Below are 23940 nucleotides of genomic sequence, written 5' to 3'. Positions count from 1 at the left end.
CTCGATGAGCCACTGCTCACTAACGGACCTAACATCCTCATAGATGTACCTCCGGATCCTCCTGATCCCTGCCCACTGGATCCCTGCGACTGACTCAACCGCTGCTGAGGGTCTGGCTGATCCAGATACTCTAACTCCCGTGACCTCCTAAAGGCCCTATCCTCCTCGAACTTCACATCCCGTCTGACAACAACTCTCCTCTGTGCAGGAATGTAAATCCGAAAGGCCTTTGAGGTCTCACTGTAGCCCACAAAGATACCCTTCTCTGCGGTGGGCTCTAGTTTGGTCCTCTCCTCCTTGGGTATATAGGAGTATGTAATGCATCCAAAGATATGAAGATGACCAATATCAGGCTTCTTCCCAGAGAAAGCCTCCTCCGGAGTCATGTGCCCCAAGGCACGATGCGGACTCCTGTTCTGCAAGTAAACAGCTGTGTTGCAGGCCTCTGCCCACAAGAACAATGGCAACCCCTGATCATGTATCATGGCTTTGGCAGCCTCTATGATGGATCTGTTCTTCCTCTCCGCAACCCCGTTCTGCTGGGGGTTGTAAGGAACAGTGAACTCCCTCCTAATGCCTGCCTCCGCACAATAGTCAACAAACTCTCCAAGGGTGTACTCTCCTCCATTGTCCGACCTCAAGGACTTGATCTTTCGACCTGTCTGAGTCTCCACAAGAGCTCTGAACTCCTGAAACCGCTTGAAGACCTCACTCTTGGTCTTCAAAAAATAAATCCAGGTCCTCCTGGAGTGATCATCAATGAATAACACATAGTACTCATATCCACTCAAGGAAACATGAGACATCCGACCGCTCACATCGGAATGAATCAAATCAAGTATCCCCGTCGCTCTGCTGTCACTGCTGGGAAAAGGGGATTTGGCAAACTTGCCCATCACACAACCTCTGCAAGTATCAAAGTGATCAGTACTGAAATCTGGCACACCTGTAGTGATCTCCCGCAATGTCCTCAAGGCTCCATGATACATGTGTCCCATCCTGCGGTGCCAAATCTCACACAGCTCAGAACTGCTAGCTCTGCTGTCGGTACTACTGCTCAATGCCAAAAGGGGCTGAAATGCAAACTTGTACACCTTTGCATGGCGTACACCTATCACTCTAGCTGAATCAGCTGGAGTGCCCCCGGGATACATCAACACCTGTCCTCCCCTGAACAGTACCTCATATCCTCTGTCCTCCAAAGCTGAGACGGATATGAGGTTCTTCCTCATCCCTGGCACATAAAGAACCTCTGACACCTTCAAGGGAGGTTTGGACTCCCTCTGAAATGTCACTGTCCCCACCTCGACTGCTCTAACAACTCTGTCATCACCAAGTACTACCTCAATATCAGTGCCACTCTCTGAAAGCTCTGAGAAGTACTCACGGACTCCTGTCATGTGACGTGAAGCCCCACTGTCCACATACCAGATACCTGAAGATGCTCCGCTAATCGAGGGAAAAGCATGCTCCCTCTGAACCTGTGTGGCAGGTGATCCTGTACTAGAGGACTCACACGTAGTGAACGCAAACTCTCGGTCAAAACAACCAGCAAAGTCTTCAATCTCTGTTGAAGCTGCCACGTCCTGGTTCTTCCCCTTCTTCTTCTTCTTCTCCGGACACACAACTGCATAGTGTCCCATCTTTTGACAATTCCAACACTTCACCTTGGAATAGTCCTTCTGTGTGTTCCCCTGTTTACCTTTACCTTTGCCTTTGCCCCCACCACTGCTTGTGGAAGCCTGCTTCTTCCCTTTGCCTTTCTTGCCTCCTGCCACCAGTGCTACATCCTCATCCTGCTCAACTGGCTTGGCTGCCCCAAGCTGTCCTTTCATGATCTCTGTCTGAATGCAATCATCCCAAAACCTCTCCCATGTGGGAAGGGTCTCATGTGCACAAACCCCATCAGCAAAGTTCAACCATGAACGGGGGAGGCCATTCACTGCAATACGCACCAACTCAGTGGATGGAATGGCCTCTCCAATCGCTGCCAACTCATCTCTCACATTGGTAATCTTTGTGAGATATCCAGCTGCACTATCATTCCCCATCTTAATGTTCTTCAGCTTCTCCTTCAGGACCATCTTCCGGTTCTCATTGGTACTCTGGTAGAGATTGGACAATGTTGTCCACATCTCATGGGCATTGCTCTTTCCTCTCACATGAGGAATGCAATGGTCTTTGATTCCCTCTAGAATTAGACTCTTACCCTTATTGTTCTTCTTTTTATACTCAGCCAACTGAGTAACATCAGTGGGCACAACAACAGGGTTCTGTGCGGTATGCACCATGATATCCCAGACTTCTGCCTCCTCAAAGATACTTTGCATTCTCTCCTTCCAAACACTGTAATTTGTATGCCCATCCAACCTATCCTCCACCCTCAATCCCAATGACATCATGCTGTCCTAAAACTGAAAAATAGCACTGCTGTAGTAAAGATAAAACTGTTGTTTATGAAAAAATCAGCTTGCTGGAATTTTCTGAGTGAAAAATCAGCAACTGTAATTTTTCCTTTTGCTGTCCCAAACTGCCCTTCAGCACTCAAGCTCTGATACCATGTAAAAATTTCTGTTTTCCCACCCCGGTTTTCAGTTTCACCTTATTTCTCCCATGTAGTTAAATGTCCATTCCCATAACCATACATTTAACAGACTGAAAAAAACAAATATGGCTGAAAACACAAATTCTGGAAATTTTTCAGAATGCTAGAAATTGCAGAAATAAAAATCAGCAATTAAAAACAGCCATTAAAACACATTAAAACACTGATATTTTTGGTCAACTTGACCCTGGAAAAACCCCCTACAACTCTTGGGGAAAACCAGTTTGAGAGCTCTTCTTTATTTCTGAAAATTGCCTTTTTACAGTGAGAATTATTCAACAAAAAATCAGCAAGCAAATTTACAACTTATCTCCTTTCCCGTGCCTCACAGCAATCTGGAAATTACAACAAACAGGACAGCAATAAATGCTGTACGACCTCCGTTTTGTGTGCAGAAAAATCAGCAAACTGCTCCTCGATGTTTGTGCAAAAATCTGCCTTTCACTATGTGTTGAATCAGCTGTACAAATCTGCTCAACTGCTGCCTTGGAATGTGTGCCAAGCTGCTGTCTCCTTCTCCTTCCTGCTCAGAAATCTCTCTTGCTCTCCTTCTCCCAATCTGCTCATGAAAGAATGAATGACCTTTTCCTCCTTTAATATAACTCCAAGTGACTTTTGGGTGATCTCTAAATCCAATGGTTGAAATAGATTTAGATCAATGGTTGAGATTAAATGCTCATTTAAATCTCACTTTCTATTTTTTAATTCACCCCACTTTAATAAAGACCCACTTAGTCATTTATTTCCAAAGTCACTTTTCCTTTCTAATTTTTCATTTACTTTATAAAAGTTACTTTAAAATTAGACTTAATAACTTTATCACTTAAAGTCACTTTTAAATTAGATTTAACTTTATAAAATTATAAAGTCACTTTAGGAGAAAAATTAAATTCTTTTGGACACTTTTCCCTAGGCCAAAGATCAAAGCCTAAGGGAACCACCTGTCCTCCAGTACCAAATTTAAACAGATTCCAATAGAGGATCTTGATCATCCTCATCCTGCAAATGCTCCTTTTGAATGATGTATAATGAGCTTTATACTAGATGACTTTCTTTTTCCCATAAGTACTACTTATGCTTCTAATGAGGTTACCAAGAGCTACATCCTTCTATAGGTGACAACCATAGACTTCTATATCAGCTATCTTTCATGTGTCTTTATGACAGTGTCACGAGCTCTTGTTTTCAATTGTATGCTTCTATGATGCCATCTCCTAACATGATGCATCCTATCATGCTTCTAATGATTCCTACCATGATAGTTATACTTTACAATAGAAAACTTGAAACAAAAACTTGAAAAGAACTAGGTGAGGAAGACTATCTCAATCATAGTAGAGATCTTTTACTTCCTCCTTGAATTTCTTCTTTTCAGCTTCTTCCACTTCTTTAGTGATATGGGCTTCTTCCCTTCCTCTTTTGTTGTTGTGCTTCTTGAGCTTTGTACAATCGCTCTTGTAGGTCCCATATTCATGACAACCATAGCATTGAACCTTCAACACGTTCTTCTTCTTTTTCTGAGAATCAAGCTTCCTAAACTTCCCTTTTCTTCTAGCCATGGCAACAAATGCTTGAGCTTGCTTGATTCGTCCTACATCAGTTTTTGCCTTCAACCTTGTTTCTTTGATTTTGCATAATGACCATAGTTCATTGAATGGAGTAGCTTCCTTCTTCCCATAGATGCTTGATGTGAAGTTGCCCCATTCCTCTAGTAGTGCATTGAGCACTATGGTAGTCATTTCCTTGTCAAACATTATTTCTCATATCTCTTGGAATTGGTCTCTTATTTCTAACACCCTCATAAAATATGAGGCTATTCCTTCTTCTTTTGATGTCTTCATCTTATAGAGCTTGAGCTTCTTCTTTTGATAGTTCGACAATTAAACCCTTAACATGACCAATGACTTCATTTTCTATGAGGATCAAATCTATCCTCTTCTTCCATGCAAGAAAGTTTGACGACCCAACCAATTTGTTGCTCTCCTTGCAATATGAAGTCATTTTGACATATTCAAATATAGATATAAAAATACTTACTTGTCAAGTGAAGATACTCCTAGATGATGAAATCTTCAACTTGATGCCTTCTTGATTTTGATGATGATGTAGATAATAGAAGATGTCTTCTTGGTGAAGATGTCTTTCTTCAAAAGTGATCCTTGGCTCAAAGGGAGATCACATTGATTCCTTGACTTGTTTCACAACCTCAAATTTCGGCCCTTCTTCAGAATTATGCTTGTTGTAGCAGTTATGCAATTTCAGCCTTTTTTGCAATACCCTAGTTTACGCGTGTGGCTAGAAGATGGACAAATTTTCCTCCTTTCTACTTTGCTTGACTTGACTTCTTTTTCTTTTTATTTCGGCTTGCAAAGGAGACCTTTCTTGGCACATAACTTGATCCTTGATGGTGGTTGCTATTCGATAAGGATGTCTTAATACTTCGCACATGTGGAGAATATAGCCCAGAAAAACAAACCCAAAAGTGCTTCATTCTTCCTTTCTCGTGATAATGATTGTAGAATGTGTGAGTTTCCTAAGAATGCTTCAAGTGTGGAACCCTTTTTTTGGATGAGCTAGGGTTTTGAGGTCTTCTTGATGCCCTTAATTATTCCCTTTCAATATGATGACAGGGTTAGTCATTCTTGATGATTGATGCTCTTGATGTTTCCAAGATGATCTCTTTATATTTCGACCCTAGAGTATCCTTCTTCGTGTTGCCCTTCTTGATATAGTCACCTTAGCTCTGATACCATGTTGAGAAATCTAGGGGGCAACAAGTGTAGGTGATTTCTCTTTACTTTGATAACTATTTGTGATGTATTCTTACTTTACTTGATTAACTTCTTTTTTCCTTTATTATTATTAGTGTTCTCTATCATCAAACAACTACCAAATCATAAAGAACAATGAGAGAATATGTCATAATACATAGGTAATCAACCAATGCCAAAACCTTTCCAATTGAGAGGAAAACCCACCAAAATTCTTCTCTTCTTATAGAACTTTAATTGACGAATTCCAAGACCTATGACCCTTGACCAGGACCCTTTGAGACCAAGTCATCCTTCCTTCTTGATGAGATTTCCTTCCACAACTTTCAAAAACAAACTTCGACCTTCCAACAACTTCTCCAACAACTTTGAACCCAACAACAATTTCTGCAACTTCGACGTAGCAGCTTTAGCAACTTCAACCTTGATGCAACTTCAACAGCTTTGACCCAACAACCTCACAACTTCGATGTAGAGGTAGCTTCACAACTTCGATCTTGTAGCTTCACAACTTTGACCTTGCAACTTCACAACTTCGATGCAACTTCATAATTTTGTCTAGCCTAGAAACATTAGAAACCCTAACGAAAGAGAGAGAGAGGCGCAAAAACTTCGATCTTGATCTTCTTCTTCTTCTTCATCCTTTTCCAACTTCTGTCTTGAGGAGATCGAACTTTATTGAGTGAGTGTACAAATGAGGTCGAATTCCATCTTATTTATAAGTTTGTGAGGGGTACAAATTGCTATCTTGAGGTTGACTTGTCCCTTCATGTAAGCTGACTTGATCTTTGTGCCATGACAAGGTCTTGGAGGTTCTTTTCAGTCTATTTTGACTCTATAAATTTTTCCTTTCAATATGTAACATGCCCAAATGCGTCTTTAATACATGACAATGACTCAATTGACTTTATGACAAACCTAGAAGCACTCAATGGGTGCTTGAGCATGAAACCCATGCCTTAAGAACACAAATAATAAATTTATTTTTCTCTTTTCATTAAATTTTACATATGGCATTATGAAGACCAAACCTAGTTACATATTTCAACAAGTTGGGCCTCCTTTCATGGATCGAAGTTCACCTATAAAGAGAGGACAAAGGCACAAGTAAATTACAATTGTTTTGTGCACAAAGGTTTGTAACAAGACAAAGTTCATGAGATTGTGAGAGAGAGCCTTGGTTGTGGAGCACAGGAATTGTTTCCTAAAGAATAGGATGCACAAGTGCACTAGAATTTAGGAGAATTGGTTGTGCGTAGGTTGTGTGGAGCTGGGGTCCTAAAAAACAAGAGCTCAAGTGCACTAAGAAATAGGGCCAGAAGTGCAGTAGGAAATAGGAGATTAATGCAAGGATTAAGGAGGCCATGTGCGCAAGGAAGGAGGAATATGATTGAAGCAAGATAGTAGGGTTTGTAGAGCAAGTCAAGGAGGCAGTAGAGGAAGAATTGTGTGCAAGAACCAAGATCAAGTAGTTGAGATTTGTGTGAGAAGTAGAATGCGTTCTCAGGAGAGATAGTTTGCTTTGTTGTATATTCAATTGCTCCAAGACAATCAACAAAATAGCCACATCAAACAAGTAGGTTTTCCCTGTTGGGTTTCTTGAAAAAAGTGTGTCAATTGTGTGATGTGTTTTTATCTCCATGTTTTTATTCCGCTGCATATGAATTGTTAAGAAACTCTGTATCTTGGTAAAAGTTAACTAATTTCAATTTTCAGTTATTCATCTAAGTAGTTGTAGAGTTTCATGGAAATTTAACAAGAAACTCATCAACATACTGTTGAACTGATATCAAAGGAAGCTTGGAATCTTCCTTCCACTGATAACCCCTCAGCTTGGTAGAATGCACAACCCTGATACCACTGTAATGCTCCTTAATAGAATAAAGCAAACAAACTTGCAATACTTTTTAAAATCTTATTTGGAGCATTTTGTCAAATAGTTTGCATGACAACCCTTTTACAAACACAAGGTAAATAACAACTTATAGAAAGGATATTTCCTGAAAAATTTAGCACACAACTTGAGCACAAACTCTTATACAACAAGGAACTCAAATAATTCCATGAGATAAAAATTAAACCTAGCCAATTTTATTAATGAAATTTTGAAGTTTACATGTCAATCTTTAATTTATGGAACCTATAAACACTTTGAGAATTGATACGAGTTGGATGGAAGTGGATTGTTGAAGCAATATGCCCCTCCAACGAGCTGTTGTTGCATAAGATACTCCAAGAAGGCTGCACTCAGTTGCTCCACCATTATGTGGCCTTTAATAGATTCTGCCTGCACTAGGAAGAAGACTCAACCTTCACTCCAATGAAATCAACCACTAAACTTGTCCTAAATAAACCAAATAAATTGACCTCCAGGGTAGGAAATTCGACCTTCACAGACGAACAGTAAACTCAGCCTGCCTAACAGCAATCTCGACCTCCTAAAATTAGAGTGACACAACATGCAAATGGAAGGTAAATCACCCAACAATTGATAATCAATCTCAGACTCCTCAAGTAGTGTTATCTCTTAACAAACTTAACCTTCCACTGTGGGTGTGCAAACCCTAGTATCAATACTTTCGGCCCCCTCCTAAGGCAAATTCAACCTCCACAATGTATGATTCAATTGACAAGTACTGGGCCTACAAAGCAACATTTAGGGCACTAGTGAGAGATATGATTGATCTCACCTCTTGATCTCCACATTGATTACTAGTGAGGAAATCTAAGTGATTCCCTCCTCTTCCTTCAACTGAAGCCCTAATGAGTGGATTTGTATGAGCTCTCCCTTTCCTTTGATATGAAGCACAATTGAGAGATCTAAAGTGATCCCTCCTTGTTGACTGGCTAGGGTGTATATTTGCAACACCGAAACCAATTTGGCCAGATTAGCTAAGGTGGATCTTGCACCACTGAAACTACCCTTCTCACACAGGATCTCACCCTTACCTTCAAGCTCAAAGAGCTCACAATCAATATAAAAATAATCACCAATGCATACCCAAACATGAGCTCCATTTCTCCTTTTATAACATCTATCATTAGAATACCATAGGTCATCAAAATACCATGGATCTCCCCTTTTTACCTTTTTTTCCCTCAATAATATAAAGACTTTATAAAAAGCACCCTTTCTATTTAATTATTCGTTTCACTTTTTGATGTTGTATTTTCTCCTAGTGAAAATGAACAATTAAACTGATCTTCTTGGAAAGGGATATTTAGTAAAACATTCACATGATATACATGTGATATTTGATATTATTTCATACATTTTTATCAGCATAAACCATAAGAAGTAAACAACAGACAGCAATTATTGGTGTCCAGAGACAACTTTATAGCCCAGAGTGCAGTATTGCATGTCATGACACTTTTCATCATATTGCTCAACACATGCGCTGACTTATTTATATTTTAGTGGCTTATCAATCCCCTTAAGACATAGTTTATGAAGTGAACTTTGATCACCCATGTCGGTCGCAACTGGTTAGAAAAACCTGTGACTTTAAGCCCTTTATGTGCATGTGGGTTAGTTTTCCACCCCTCACAGCCTAGTCAAGTGTCCAGTTAGTCAGTCGATCAAATCAAATACACCTCAGTTGAATTGCTGGCCAACCGCCAAAATTGGGTTTAATCACAGATTCCAACACTTCTTCTGGGGGTGCAATTGGGATATTCTTTTATTAAATGCCAACAGTTGGATTCACTGTTTCAGTAATTTTAGGATTTAGAAGTTAGTAGCTGAAATGTTCTTGATTAAATGCTTAGCAGTGGTCGGCTTATTTATGGCACTGGAGATAGAGAAATGTTGTTTATGGCAATATCTGAGTTTGTTATTTTCAATGGTTATAAATGACATGAATGCTTATAAATCTAATTGATGAATGGTAACTGATTCATTTATGTCTCATGGTATTTTTGCATTATATATATATATACACTCTCCATCTCCCCACCATATGTATTCTATTCGTAAACCCATTTATGCCTGTGTTCAGTACTTCCCAAGCTGGTGAAATTCTACGTGTATATGAATTTGTTGGACACCTAATCCTAAAGGGTTAGTGTGGAAGCCGAAAAGACTAAGCAGCCCAAGAGACCTTGGGATCTGAATCCCAAGAGTCACATATGTGTACTATAAATGTGTATCTTATGTTAATAAAAAAATGTACTGAATGATTTATCTTTCACATTGTTCTAGCTGTCCATGTGTGTTTAACATGGTATCAGAGCCACTTGTTTTTCTGTGGCCTGTTATGTGCATGTCAATCCTGCACCTCTGCTCATAATTTTGCCCATAATTTTGTGCTGACCTGATTCGAAACGCCCCTCTGTCCATGCGCTGCTCTGCCTGTGCCTGGCGCAGAAAGAATCAATGCCTGGCCCTGCCTAAACATTCGCATTCTCCTGAGCGCTGTATCTGTCCTCTCTGCCTCTGTCGTTCTGGCCACTGACATGCTGCGACTGTTCGACCTGCTACAAACACTGTGTGTGTCATAGACGTTTTATATTCTCTGTTCCCAAACGGTTGTGCAATATACCGCCATTTCTCAGCACCTCAACATCGGCGACTGTGTTGATCAAGCAATCCATCACGTCCACATAGCACATCAGCGGTTTCGTTTCCTTTTTGCAGACGAATGCCACCAAATTTCTCATAACAGCATCTGTTCTGTCGTCCATTTCAATTGTGGGAAAGTGAAATTGTGCAGAAGATTGGGTTTGGATCCTTGCTCGTGGAACTCCTGCTATTTTCTTGCCATTATACGCTGTCCGTTTGCGTTATATCCATCTGTGCATTTGCTGCACGGCTGAGGAGATTTTGAAATGGTCTTTGAAAGCGTTTGTATATGAAATATTCTGTGAAAATCCAAGAAGATAAGGGGAATTCGGTGTTTTGGGTTTTAGAGAGACGGAGAATGTACCTTGTGAAAGCTCCCCTCTGGGTTTCGCCAATGATGACGAAGATGAAGGAACTGTCGTTGCTGCCATGAATAACCTCGTCGCCATTGCCATCGTCTGAATTGTTCGAGAACTGTGTATTCCCTCTTGAGTTGCTGCCACAGCAATCTGAATGTAAGAAGAGCCCTTATCCTAACAAGTAGACGATGTGCATGTCGGCCGAGATTCTAACTGAAAAATCCATCAAAATACTTGCAGATGATAAGTGTCCTCCAAGCCATGTTAGATCATGGGCACCTGAGAGTAACGCCAAGGTTTAATGACGGTTTATATGCTCAGAGTCGCAATGCTTCTTCAGGCCAAAAAGCTTGAGAGGCAGAGAGCAGCGTTTTAGCATAAATAAATTGAGAATAGGATTTTAGCATAAATAAATTGTTGAGGGCAGGATTTTAGTCTTCGCTTTTGCTTGTCTTTTCTAATTGTAACACCGATATGTAGGAGGCTATGGCGTTTTTCGAGCAAAAATATTAATATGTGCGTTTCAGTTTCGCTGTGTGTTTAACATATGTCATTTGAAGGTCAGCTTGTTAGATATGAAAGCCCTCTGCAAAAACTGCTCGCTGGAGAGCGTAAAACTGCCTAAAGGGAATATCTCAGCTCTTGTCGATAGGAGCATCTCTTGCCGCCAGCACAAAGCCATCCCTTAAGGTCTCTACAGTGTGAAATTTCGGTTCTATTTGTATTCTGTTCTACTTTGCTGCGATAAAGAATAAAGTACACGGGTTCAGCTTACAGTCATTGTATGTAAATATTCTGATATATTTGGTACATTTGAGTCTTTGACGGCATGACTAATTTCTCAAGCACAAAATGTGTAAACCAGAGAACTGTAAACGTGAATGATGTTATCATCTAAAGGGTGCACAAGCACGGAAAACCGCTTTACTTTTTAATTAAACTCCATTTCACATCTGGAAAGATACGAGGGACGGTGCACAGGCACGGAAAACATATGAATTTCATATGAAAACAAGTTGACTGGGTTGTGATTGTCGGAAGCTTTATCGGAAGGTTAAATTTGATTGTCAACGCTTTTCTCGAGAATATGCAGAAATGGCTCAGATTTTTAATTTGAAGGGCAAACAATATGTACTTGTCAGCAAAGGAGCAAAGTCTGATTGAGATATATACTCTTAGATAAAAACGCATTTAGGTTCAATGGTCTAAATCCCAGTGCCAGCTTATACGATATTCTCTACTGTGAGGTGTAAGAACTGTTTGAAGAGTTCAGATACTTGCTCAGACGAAATATTGAGTGGTTTCTCAGAAATTGGAACAAAAGATAAAATCGATAGTTTAAACTTTCTCAACTTCCATTTTTCTTGTAGAGATTTTGGAGCAGTGTCTTGTAGAGATTTTGCATGATTTCCATAGCAGCTAGATGCTCTGAAGTTTGAAGTTGAGGACAGCGCTCATCTTCACATTTATATATTTTTTTTGCATTGGTGATGTTATGCTCCAGTTCATTCTTGAAACGAACTGTGGACTGTTGATTTACCATATGCCCAATTGTACCAATGTTTATTGTAGCTTGACGAGAAATGTTTATTGCAGTTTAACTTGGTAACATCCAGCTTACTCAGGTCCTACTCCATCAACCATTTTCGCGACATTATTGCCACTTGATAAGCCCTTACAATATCTTGTAGTAAGAGTACAATATTATTTCTCTGTTGCTGTTGCCTCAGTTGTGTTTTTTAAGTGACATTGAAGAAAAATGGCCAGACTTGAAGATGCATTAAAGTTATTGAATATCCTAATTCATTCCACTGTTGATGAGATGGTCAAAGTTAACAAAGAAACTCTCTTTGACCTCCAAACCTCTCTGCAAACTGCACATGAGAATATTGAGTTTTTGCAGCTTGAAACAAAGCTACAGCAGGAAGAATTACACCAGTGGAGTCATCATTCTGAACCTGTTTCTGTTCAGAACAATGAAGCAGACTCCCATAAATAGCAAGTCAATAATGTTACAGTTCATTCAGATAAAGCAGCAAAGTTACATGCAGATGCAGAGGTTCAATCTGCACTTCCCAAGCCCATCATCAGACCTTGGGAACAGCTTGTCCACAACAAGCACAGAACCGGTCTTGGATATGACAAGGACTTGTCCTTTCATATTCCAGACTATGCCAAGCCCATTCAGTTTCAGAGTGCTGGTTTCATTAATGACAGTTCACTTGCTCCTTATGACAGTTCAGCTTCAGCTGTTCTAGACTCTGCCCCTCTTCTACAGCAACAACAACAACAACAAAAACAACAGATCGTGAAATGCCAACACTGTGATCGAGTTGGCCATCTGAAAGATCACTGTTTTGATCTTCATCCATGTGAGCACTGTCATAAAACCAGCCATTCTTCACACAGATGCTTCAGAAATAAACGTCCTGCAAGAACAAAGATTCATCTTGGATGGATCGCTTCTTGGCAATGGGCATCAACAGCCAAGAAGATATTCCAAACGCATGTTAGAACTTGTTCTAGAGTATTGAACAGTCTTGCAGTTGAGTTTTCTCCATCTTCTCACCTTGTATCTGACAGGGGGGGAAATGATGGTCATCTACAAGCTTCAAAGTCACATCAAGCGAGCCTGAGCCACAACCTGCCACACCAGTTTCAGAGTTGCAGCCAGAGACAAAGATGCCCGTGAACACATATTGAGAACACTTCCTCTAGCAGAAGACTCCAGCTTCTTGCCAGTTTTGGAAGAGTTCCAGAGTTGTTGGTCATCCTTAAACCATCACAGATTGAGAACACTTCCTCTAGCAGAAGACTCCAGCTTCTTGCCAGCTTTGGAAGAGTTCTAGGAATTGCATTAAGCATTCCAGAGTTGTTGGTCATCCTTAAACCATCACAGATTGAGAACACTTCCTCTAGCAGAAAACTTCAGTTTCTTGCCAGTTTTGGAAGAGTTCCGAGAACTGCACTAAGCGTTCTAGTGTTGGTGGTCATCCTTAAACCACCGCCCTTTTTTACCAACATTTCATAGAGCACATTCAGCCTAGTGCTGCCATGAATTTTTACACATTTTGTATTACAGCTCTCTTCTTGGACTCATACATAACCCTTCGGATTAAGGGGGGGAATGTTGGACACCTAATCCTAAAGGGTTAGTGTGGAAGCCGAAAAGACTAAGCAGTCCAAGAGACCTTGGGATCTGAATCCCAAGAGTCACATATGTGTACTATAAATTTGTATCTTATGTTAATAAAAAAATGTACTGAATGATTTATCTTTCACATTGTTCTAGCTGTCCATGTGTGTTTAACAGAATTAAGATTTCCTGTAATCTTGATTGCAAGAAACTGTCACCTCGTGTCCCCCAGGAGCCCTATAAATTGGGCTCTGATACCATATAATATTTAGATGGATAACAATACAGAGTTGCAGAAAAAGTGAGAAAATTTACTATCATTCAATAGTTAAAAGATCATATGTGATTTGGGAAACTCAAGTTTTAATTCTTGTACTGTTAAGACATAAAATCTGTAGATAGGGATCTCAAACTATTGCTTTATTTATGAACTTTGCACTGCTTATTTTTCATGATAAACCTGCCTCAAACATTCTTATCAATAAATGTGATATCCATCTGACAAATGAGTACTTTGTCATACTTGTTTGATTTTTGGCTTTTGAATGCAATATACAACGTTCAGTTTATGGAGACAAAATTCTAAATCATATAAGCTGGAGGTTACATCTGAATCTCATGGAGTAGTTTGGGAAAATTTTCGATAGTGATAATAGTAACAGCCCTCTCTTTTATCTTCCTAGAGAATAACTGTGCCCCACTAGCTGTTGTAACCTGGCATCTTTTCTGTTGCTAGAAGGATCTTGAAGTTTTCTAGCTAGTGTTAGGACCATACTAATCCCGACCTCAATAACCAGTGAAAGAAATTAGACAGTCTGAAATTAATTTCCTTATATTTGAATACAGAAATGTTGGAAGTATTTTTTTCTGGACAAGTAGATATATGTGTCTAGACTCGAGTTAGTGGAGTCATATTTGAGAAACAGTTTTTCAAGTTGGTTTCATTCAACTCTATATGCTTATCACACTGAGTAGGAGATATCTTCAAATATATCCTGCCCCTCCAAAACATAATTTGTGAATGATGGTCTGTTTCACCCACTCTTAGCTTTGCCATTTCTTTAGCAAACTGATTTTCATATCTTAAGATAACCATGATTAGTCTATTCAATTTCTCTTAATGTTAGTATAATCTTATAAATAAACACAGTTATGCTTTGAACTAGTTTCAATAGTGTCATTTGTAACAAAAGTACTTTAAATTCTACAACGTACAGAAGTCCATAAATGATTTCAGATACTAATCCATGTAGTGTGTATTTGATAAGCATGCAATATACCAGTATTTCTAATTCTAGTTTGAGGTGATTGTTTACTTGACAGTGTATGTTTACTACTTGTTGCTATTTTTAATATTTTAAAGCTATGACTATGGAATCAGCTGCTTAATTAGGTCTTACGCAGTATTAAAAAGTTTGTTTGACCTGCAGGGTGTTTGCTATGACTGGATGCTCCCAAAAGAATCTGAAGAGACTTTAATCTGAGCGTAGGTTACATCTTACTTCCAAATTATGCTAACTAATCGTATAGTTCCTTCTCTTATAGAACAACTGGGAGTTTATAAGTTTATTCTTTATTTTCAGGATTGTAGGTTACAACTTACTAAATTATGATGACTAGTTGAATAGCTCCTTTTCGTTGAAGAACTGAGGTTTTAGTCTTTATTTTCAATATCGTAGATTACAACTCCTAAATTATTCTAACTCGTTGTCAACTTCCTTCCCTTCATTGAACAACTAGGGTTTTATTCTTTCTTTTCAGGATTGTATATTTACTTGAAGTGAGATCATTATATCAGTATTGACTTTACAAACAATTGCAGAGATCAGTGATGTATGTTGCAAAGATATCAATGTGCTTCTTGTAATTGTTTTGTAAATATTATTTTGGCTTGTTAAGTATTTACTTTCATTTGAACAGTGTTAATTATGCAGTACATGCCTATATCTTGTATATGTAGTTTGTTCAACACAAAGTTATATGCAATGTAGTTCAATTCAAATATATGTATATCATTTATTTTCAGTTAAGTTCATGAAGGTATTATTTCACTTTATTGTTCATTAGCAATGGTTTTCATTATTTCATAAAATGGTAAAGCCATTGTGTTTTATGATTTTAATTATGTTAGACACCTAATCCTTAGGGATTTGGTGAATTGTGAATATTTTGTAATGAAGTCTGAACTGTTAGAAGGAAGAGACATCGGACCTTGGAAGTTGAAACCAAAGGTCACAACGTCATTGTATATATATGTATGTTTGATTAATGGAAAATCAATCAAGTTTGTGAGTTACTTCACCTGGCCTGACATGGTATTAGAGCATAGGTTTTCTACTCATCTTCTGTAATGCCCCTTCTTAATAATTTTCCTAAGGTGAGGAGAAAATCAATTTTGGCAATTTTTGATATTTTTGGCTCTAGGCAAATATGTGGGAAAACTTAGGAAAAGGGGGTCAATGTGCTTTTAGTGGATTGTGGGGTCCACTCAGGCCTGGAATTTGATATTCTGTAAGACGTATTTTGGGTTTCAAGACGTATTTGACGGCAAGAGGAAAATTTAACCCGTCAGATATGACGTCTCTTTTATATCTGCAACCTGTCAGAATGATGTCTGATTTCAAATTTAAACCGTCAAAAATTATAATACCCATACCATTTAAGGGATTTTCCACTTAGCATAAGTTTAAATACAAGTAGTTGGTTGCACTCTCAATCTCTCCGGCGTGTCCGTATTAAGTCCACAACTCCGCGATAAAGCATAATTGCATTGAATATTTATAACTAGGAATTCAGCTCTTTGGCGTGCCCGTAGTAACTCCACTCTCAAGCTCTCTAGCGTGCCTTAGTAACTCCAATACGGTGAAAGCTTATTAATCAAAATTCAATGCCATATCACAATAATTTAGTGCACCCAGATTGTGTTCCAATGTAATCTTTCTAAAATACAGCCCTGCAGAAACGGGGTTCCCCAATCCCCATCTTCAACTACGCCTCGCACCCCTGGGCCCTTCCCATTTCCCACAGGATTCCGGCACCGACCCCATCTCATGCAGGGAAATTCCCTTTTGGCTACAGGAATCGTTTCACGAGCCTTTCTATTGCAGTCCTGCTATTCATATGGAGGCGAATGTTGTCGAGGACAGCGTGGACGACTTGCCCTCCGCTGCCATAACCCTTCCGATTGAGATGTTTTTGGCATTGTGCAGAAATGGAAGGAGAGGAGGATATGACACAATTTTTTAAAATTAAGGTATGCCTCCATTGTAAAACATGATTTATTTTGTTAATGCAAATTGAAAATTAAAGAGCTTGGTTTATTATAAATGGTTCAAATGGTTTTGTGAGTAGATTGTTATCATTTTTGTTTAAATATTTAAATATTGTTAAGTACGTTAGCATTAGTTTATTATCATAATCTTATGTTTTCAAATTCGATTTCTGATTTTCTTAGTGCACCATATCTCTTTCTATTGTTTTCTCTTTGAATTTATCATCTTTCAAGTCAATTTTTTTTCTTTCAATACAATAGGTGGTCTAACATTTTACCAATTTTTTTTGGAATACTCATAAATTTTTTGGTAAAATATTTTTATTTTTGGAAACCTAATGCAATTGATCTTTTATCTATACCATTCACGTCAATTTGTTGTATAATGCAATGTCCTATAACACCCATAATTATTTCTAGTTAGAATTTGTGTGTTTATAACTGGATTGGTTAAGGGTTCAAACTTTGTACAATCCTAATAACCAAATTGTTCTCTCAACTAAAAGTTTTCTGGGATAATCTTTTAAGAAGACACCATATGATTATAATTTTTTTAAATGGTTATTATATAATAATATGGTTGGTTGCATATATCAAATTCCAAATTTGATATCTTATTCATTTATGTGAACTTGTTATATCCATTTTGAAACTTCACATATTCAAATTTAAATGCATTGAGATAGCATTCATTCTAATAATATTGAATGCACCCAAAACTTTAAATTTATTGACATAAGCATACATATGTACTTCACACTTCCTCAAGAGTTGAGAGGCCATCCTTATCCCACTCGTATGCCCAACCAGGGTTTAAAATGTCTATAGATTATGTCGTTGCTATCAGTGCAATAAAGCACTGAAGTATTTTTAGGTGTGGGTTTAAAATGTCTATAGTTTACATCGTTGCTATCGTATTTTGAGGTGTTTTTGACTTGCTAAAGAAATCATAGGACTTACTCCCAATGTGATTGTTGAGGTTGTACGTTTGATTGAGGTGGCTAGTTTTATGAGTTTTATGAATGTACATGGTTTGAGGTTAATAAAAATTTAGTTGTTTCAACGAGTGGTATGCACTTGAGGTTGGAGGCTTTTCTTATTAAAAAAAAAATCAAAATGATATTGTGTATTTTTTAAAATAATTTAATTGTATTTTTGGATGGATGTTTAAAATAATTTAATTGTTTTTTTTAGGTTTAATGTTGATTTAATTAGTTATAATATATTTTGGGTTGTTTTATAAATTAGTTGTTTTAATGATTAAATGAAATTGAAGTTCAATTAATATAATTATAACACATAACTCTTAAATAAGAAGTAAGGATTAGTTGTTTTGCTTATATTTTTTGAAGTCTGGAGAATTTATAATGCTTTGTATGAATAAGAATAAAAATAAATTATGGATATCTCATTATTATAAATCTTTTAGCCAAAAGCATTAAGTATGAGTCTTAGCAGTTTTTTTCTTCATCAATTCTCTCTCTCACATACACATACATATATACTAAATTAAAATCATATAAAATTTAAAGATATAAAAATTAATGGAATTAAGGTCTAATTATTTTTCATTATATAAATAGAAAGTTATCATATGAATAACAAAATCTAAAGCCTTAAATCCACTTTGCAATTTGAAATAGTTTTTAATGTCAAATATTTTATAACTTAAAATAAAATTGAGAATGAAATAACTTATTTCTTTAATTTGAAAGCAAGAGACTATATGATTAAAAAGAGAGAGAATTAAACAAAAGATATTACTCCGAAATAAAATTGCAACAATTAACATGTTTATGCTAACTTAGGAAAAACAAGGCACTTTTAGAGGAAGATTAATGAAAATTGAGATGCAAAAGTAGTTGAAAGTGAGTTTTAGATAAGAGGAGGTAGACGTTCACAAATTTGCGTAGAACGTAAAATGAAGGGCATGAAAAATATAAAGACGTCATCAAATTTCCATTTGACAAGCAGAGAGGATTTGAAATTCCAGGCATGGGTCCACTCACCCACCTAAAAATACGCACCCCATGAAAGCAATTCAAATTTCCTAAGTGGGATTAAAGATTTGATGGGGACCTATGTGGGGCCCAAGGGAGCAAGCATAAATAGGATGAAGTGAGTAGTATTTGGGGATTTTGATCATTTGAAGAATTTCATTGTTGCTTTGGTTGTTTAGCTAAGCTACAGAGTGTTGTTCAGCACAAGAGCTTCCCAAGGAGTGAAGCTCACCCCTCTCTTCGGTGGACTTCGAGTGCCACCCTAGGAGGGCTTCCATTGCCCACATCGAATTGTCATCTTCTGGAGGAGAATTTGCAGCAGTAGAGCCAGCCATACACCCAGTTCGAATTGCAGGTTGGAGGGACTGCGTCATCCCCACTCTGGACTGCACAGTCACTAGAGAGGGACATCTTGGTTGGAGGTTTAGCAGGAGGATTTGGGAGCTGGGTTGTGGAGAGATTATTGGGAGTCTGATTTGGGGTGGTTTTCAGTCTTATGGCAGCAAGTTACAACAGTGTCAGCTGCAGGCAGTGAGCACCAGTGTCGGAGAAGGGAAAATCCCCAAGGGGTCGAAATTGACAAGTCAAAACCAGACCCAGTTGCGGATTTGGTACATTCTGTCGCATTAGGCATTGATGAGTACGAGGGGTTGGATGGACGGATCAAGAGGGCAATGTCTTTTGGAGAGTACATTCACCTCAAGGAGAGGCGCACTACTGGGGCTAGAGGCCACTATAGAGGAGGAGCATCCAACAAAGATGTGCAGAAGCTATCAGGGAAGATCACACTCCCAAATTACGATGGGTCAGCAAAGAGCTCAGCTAGGCAATGGATCCAAAAAATTGATACATACTTTCACCTGAATCCCATGAGGGATGTTGATGCCATACGCTTTGTCACCCTTCACTTGGAGGGTGATGCCTAGGAGTGGTGGTATCATGGGCTGATCACGTTGGGGTGCCTTCACATCACCACTTATATGGAGTTCACCAGGAGGTTGTTGGAGAGGTTTGAAAGGAAGGACCTGGAGCTACACTTCCGAGATCTGGCCCACTTGAGACAGACTGGCAGCGCAGAGGTCTACATTACTGAGTTCCAGAGACTTGAAGTGATGGTGACTGTGTTATGAAACCAACTCAAGAAAAGATAGAAAAGATAGATCAACGCCTTATAATTCAGCGTCTTCGAGGGGGCAACCTCCTTTACATTACATAAATGAACAATTCTTGGATGATACAAATGAAAAGACCTCCTTTCTATATATAGGAGTCTAAGGGGTCATAACATAATCAGAGTCGACATAACAATAATAATGTAAGGGCACAATAATAACAATAGTGGGCTTCTATGTGGCGCAATAGTAACAATATGGGCACTACATGGGTACATCAATATAATAAGTGGGTTGTACTAATAAAAATAAGGGGTTACACTAGTAGTATAGGGGCCTAACATGCCCCTCTCCTTAAAAAAGCGTTGTCCTCAATGCTTGAGTAGTTCTTGATGCTTCTGTATAAAATTCTTGTCCTCCCATGTGGAATCTTCAGCGAGTAAGTTCTTCCACTTGATGAGATACTCTGAAATTGATCGATTTCGTAGCTGTTGGGTTCTTGTTTCTGTGATTGCTCCAGGTTCCAATATTATTTTTCCTTCCTCTTCAATTTTTGGGTATATTGTTTGAATTGGGATCTTTTGCAACTTTTGAATAAGTGGCCATACTTCTTCGTCCTTCTTCCATTCATCCCTTGCTTCGTTTATCCAATTTGGTTGGATAATAGAAATGGCACAAAACAATGCTTCCACATCCTCATCCTTGAAGAGTCTTCCCATTCGGTAAGGTCACCATTTTTTAAGTGCATGTAGTATTGCCAACATTTCCTTTTCACAAATAGCTTGCTTGAGATGTAGTAGTAAAAATACCCAATCACCTACATCAAAACTTTTTTCACTACGATTTTGATCTACTTGTTGTTTCGTTTGATTTTGCACCGAAGTGGCGTTATCCTTTAAAAGTTGGAGAACTTCTTGTTGATGCTCGATGTGATCTTTCTCTGCTTGAACCTTTTTCTTCTTGATATGTCCTTCTATCTCTAGAGTTTGAGGAGTGGTAATTTCTTCCAATCCTTTACAAGATATGGTCAGATTCATTTCTTGATGCTCGATGTGATCTTTCACTTCTTGAACATTTTTCTTCTTGATATGTCCTTCTATCCTGATAGTTTTAGGAGTGGTAATTTCGACCAATGAATTACAAGATATGGTCGGATTCATTTTTTCTTTCTCAATGTGATCTTTCACTTCTTGCACCTTTTTCTTCTTGATATGTCCTTCTATCTTGAGAGTTTGAGGAGTGGTAATTCTTGCCAATGCTTTACAAGATATGGTCTGATTCATTTCTTCTTTCTCTAGGGTGGGGTCCTGGCGTATATCCTTTTCTTTTGATGTTTCTTGATCCTTTTCTTCCTCCTCTTCATATCCTATGTAAAATAATTTCTTCTCAGCACACTTATGACCTTTAGTGCATTTGCTATCACAATTGTAACAAAGCCCTTTTTCTCTTTTTTCTTCCAATTTTTGTGGTGTAACCCTTGTAGGTTGTGGAAGGCTGGGAGAAACAACACTTCCATCTTTATAGTTGTGAGGGGTATGCTTCCTGGTTTCCATAATTTTGCTTTCCACTATGTCACAAAGCCCTTTTACTCTTTCCAATTGTTGTGGTGTTGCTCTTTGTATCCTCATAATGTGCTATCATTTCCTCCGTGAAAATTGACCACGTAACAAGTTGTTGACGAGAAAAAAGCCCTTCATACCATAAAAATTGATCCGGTTCTAAATATGAAGATGCAATACATACCTTTTGTAATAGTGGTACACCATGTAGATCAAAATATTGCCCCATCTGAAGTATCCAATTTACCGGATCCTTGCCATCAAACTTCCTCATCTTGCTTTTTCTTTTGATTTTAGGAGCTCGATCTTAAAATGACTGTAACTCTGTACTTTTGGATCTTTAAGTTCTGAAATTGCGACCTGTAGTAGCCCTCTGCGTCCTCTTTCCAATGCCACCAGTCTTATCCAAATTAGATTCTCCAAGAAAGAGTTATGCACAATCTCCCAAGATGACCTGATTACAGACCTTTCTAGAAGAGCGAACTTGTATGAAGTGCCACGTGTCACTGTTTCAACCTTTGGCTCTGAAAAATATATACAAGAAACTACAGTCCGTCCTCTTTTTGTGTCTTCTTACGAAATTTCAATCTAATGCTCAGAGAGAAAGTTATGATGATTTTCCCTAGGTCACATGTTTGGAATGTAATTTAGGAGTCTGCAAAAAGACCAACTTCTGCAGATCATATCTCCGTAAATATAGCGCAAAAAGATTTGAAATTCGGACCCGAGATTCAGCGCAATTTTTTATCAAACGGGTTTTTTTTTTAGCTTCTGAAACGTCGCAGAAAAAAAATTATAGCGAAAATTCCACGATGACCTGTTTGGAGCAGCGAAACCCTAGAATCCAAAGCTCTTATACCAAATGTTATGAAACCAGCTCAAGAAAAGATAGAAAACATAGATCAACGCCTTAGAATTCAGCCTCTTCGAGGGGGCAACCTCCTTTACATTACATAAATGAACAATTCTGTTATGAAACCAGCTCAAGAAAAGATAGAAAAGATAGATCAACGCCTTAGAATTCAGCCTCTTCGAGGGGGCAACCTCCTTTACATTACATAAATGAACAATTCTTGGATGATACAAATGACAAAACCTCCTTTCTATATATAGGAGTCTAAGGAGTCACAATATAATCCAGCCGACCTAACAATAATAATATAAAGCCACAAAAATAACAATAGAGGGATTCTATGGGGCACAGAAATAACAATATGGGGGTAATAGGGGCACAACAATATAAATAAGGGGTATAACTACAATAGTAATGGGGTAATCACTAGTATTATAGGGACCCAACATGCCCCTCTCCTTCAAAAAAGTGTTGTCCTCAACGCTTGAGTAGTTCTGGATACTTCTGCATAAAATTCTCATCCTCCCATGTGGAATCTTCAGCGGATAAGTTCTTCCACTTGATAAGATACTCTGAAATTGATCGATTTCGTAGCTGTCGAGTTCTTGTTTCTGTGACTGCTTCTGGTTCCAATATAATTTTTCCTTCCTCGTCAAGTTCTGGCAATATTGTTTGAACTGGGAGCTTGTCGCCTATAACCTTCTTTAAACATGAAACATGGAAAACTGGGTGCAATCGAGAAGCTGCAGGAAGCTCCAATTTGTATGCCATAGTACCAATCTTTTGCAACACCTTGTACGGACCATAATACTTTGGTGATAATTTATTATCCTTCTTAGCTTGCTTTAGGGACATTTGCTTATATGGTTGTAGCCGTAGGAATACCCAATCACCTACATCAAAACTTCTTTCACTGCGATGTTGATCTGCCTGTTGTTTCATTCTATTTTGTGCCAACACGAGGTTATCCTTTAAGAGTTGGAGGACTTGTTGTTGATGTTCGATGTGATGTTCCACTGCCTGAACCTTAGAATTTTCTCTTAAATATGATGTGATGGATGGTGGTTGATACCCATAAAGTGCCATAAATGGGGTCATTTTTGTTGTTGTATGGAAGGAAGTGTTATACCACCATTCAGCCAGAGGCAACCATTTGACCCATTGTGTCTGTTTATCAGATACAAAGCAACGAAGATATCCTTCCAAACATTTGTTTACTATCTCAGTTTGCCCATCAGATTGAGGATGATAAGATGAGCTATGAGCTAACTGAGTACCAAGACAAGAAAATAATTATGTCCAAAAATTTCCAGTGAAAATGGGATCTCTGTCACTTACAATAATCTTTGGGTTTCCATGTAGCTTTTGAATTGTTTCCATAAATGCAGTAGAAACTGTACTGGCTTTAAATGGATGTGATAATGCACAAAAGTGTGCATACTTGGTAAGTCTGTCAACTACCACCATGATGACACTCTTTCCCTCAGACTTGGGTAAACCTGTGATAAAATCCATTGAAACCTCCTCCCAACGTTGGCTTGGAATGGATAAAGGTTGTAATAGACCCGGTGTCTTAATTGTTTCAACTTTATTTTGTTGGCAAACCAAACATTCCGCCACAAACTTTTGAATATCTGATTTAAGGCCATCCCAAAAAAATTCCTTCTTAACCCTGTGGTAAGTTTTTAAAAATCCTGAGTGCCCTCCTAA

At 38.3% G+C, this 23940-nt stretch overlaps 1 protein-coding gene across 6 annotated transcripts in view; it reads left to right on the top strand.

Moving 5' to 3' along the window:
• LOC149141121 (DHBP synthase RibB-like alpha/beta domain-containing protein) overlaps positions 1 to 23940 on the top strand; it is a 512557-nt gene that overhangs the window by 365772 nt on the left and 122845 nt on the right. For 3 of the 6 annotated variants that reach the window (XR_016264455.1, XM_089448208.1, XM_089448207.1), the window contains exon 9: positions 14866 to 14921. Coding sequence is in view for 5 of the 6 variants with exons in the window: in XM_089448208.1 (XP_089304334.1) it covers positions 14866 to 14919 (54 nt within the window). In the remaining variant the exon portion in view is untranslated. Of the gene's footprint in view, positions 1 to 14865; positions 15130 to 15196; positions 15492 to 23940 lie in introns of those variants that run through there. The other 3 variants (XM_089448206.1, XM_089448205.1, XM_089448209.1) reach the window with 3 other exon arrangements.

The sequence above is a fragment of the Pinus tabuliformis genome, chromosome X (genome assembly GCF_031772625.1).
Source record: "Pinus tabuliformis cultivar Carrire ecotype Pingquan chromosome X, CPIR1, whole genome shotgun sequence".
NCBI classification, from domain to species: Eukaryota; Viridiplantae; Streptophyta; class Pinopsida; order Pinales; family Pinaceae; genus Pinus; species Pinus tabuliformis.
This window is presented reverse-complemented; position numbering and strand designations above follow the sequence as displayed.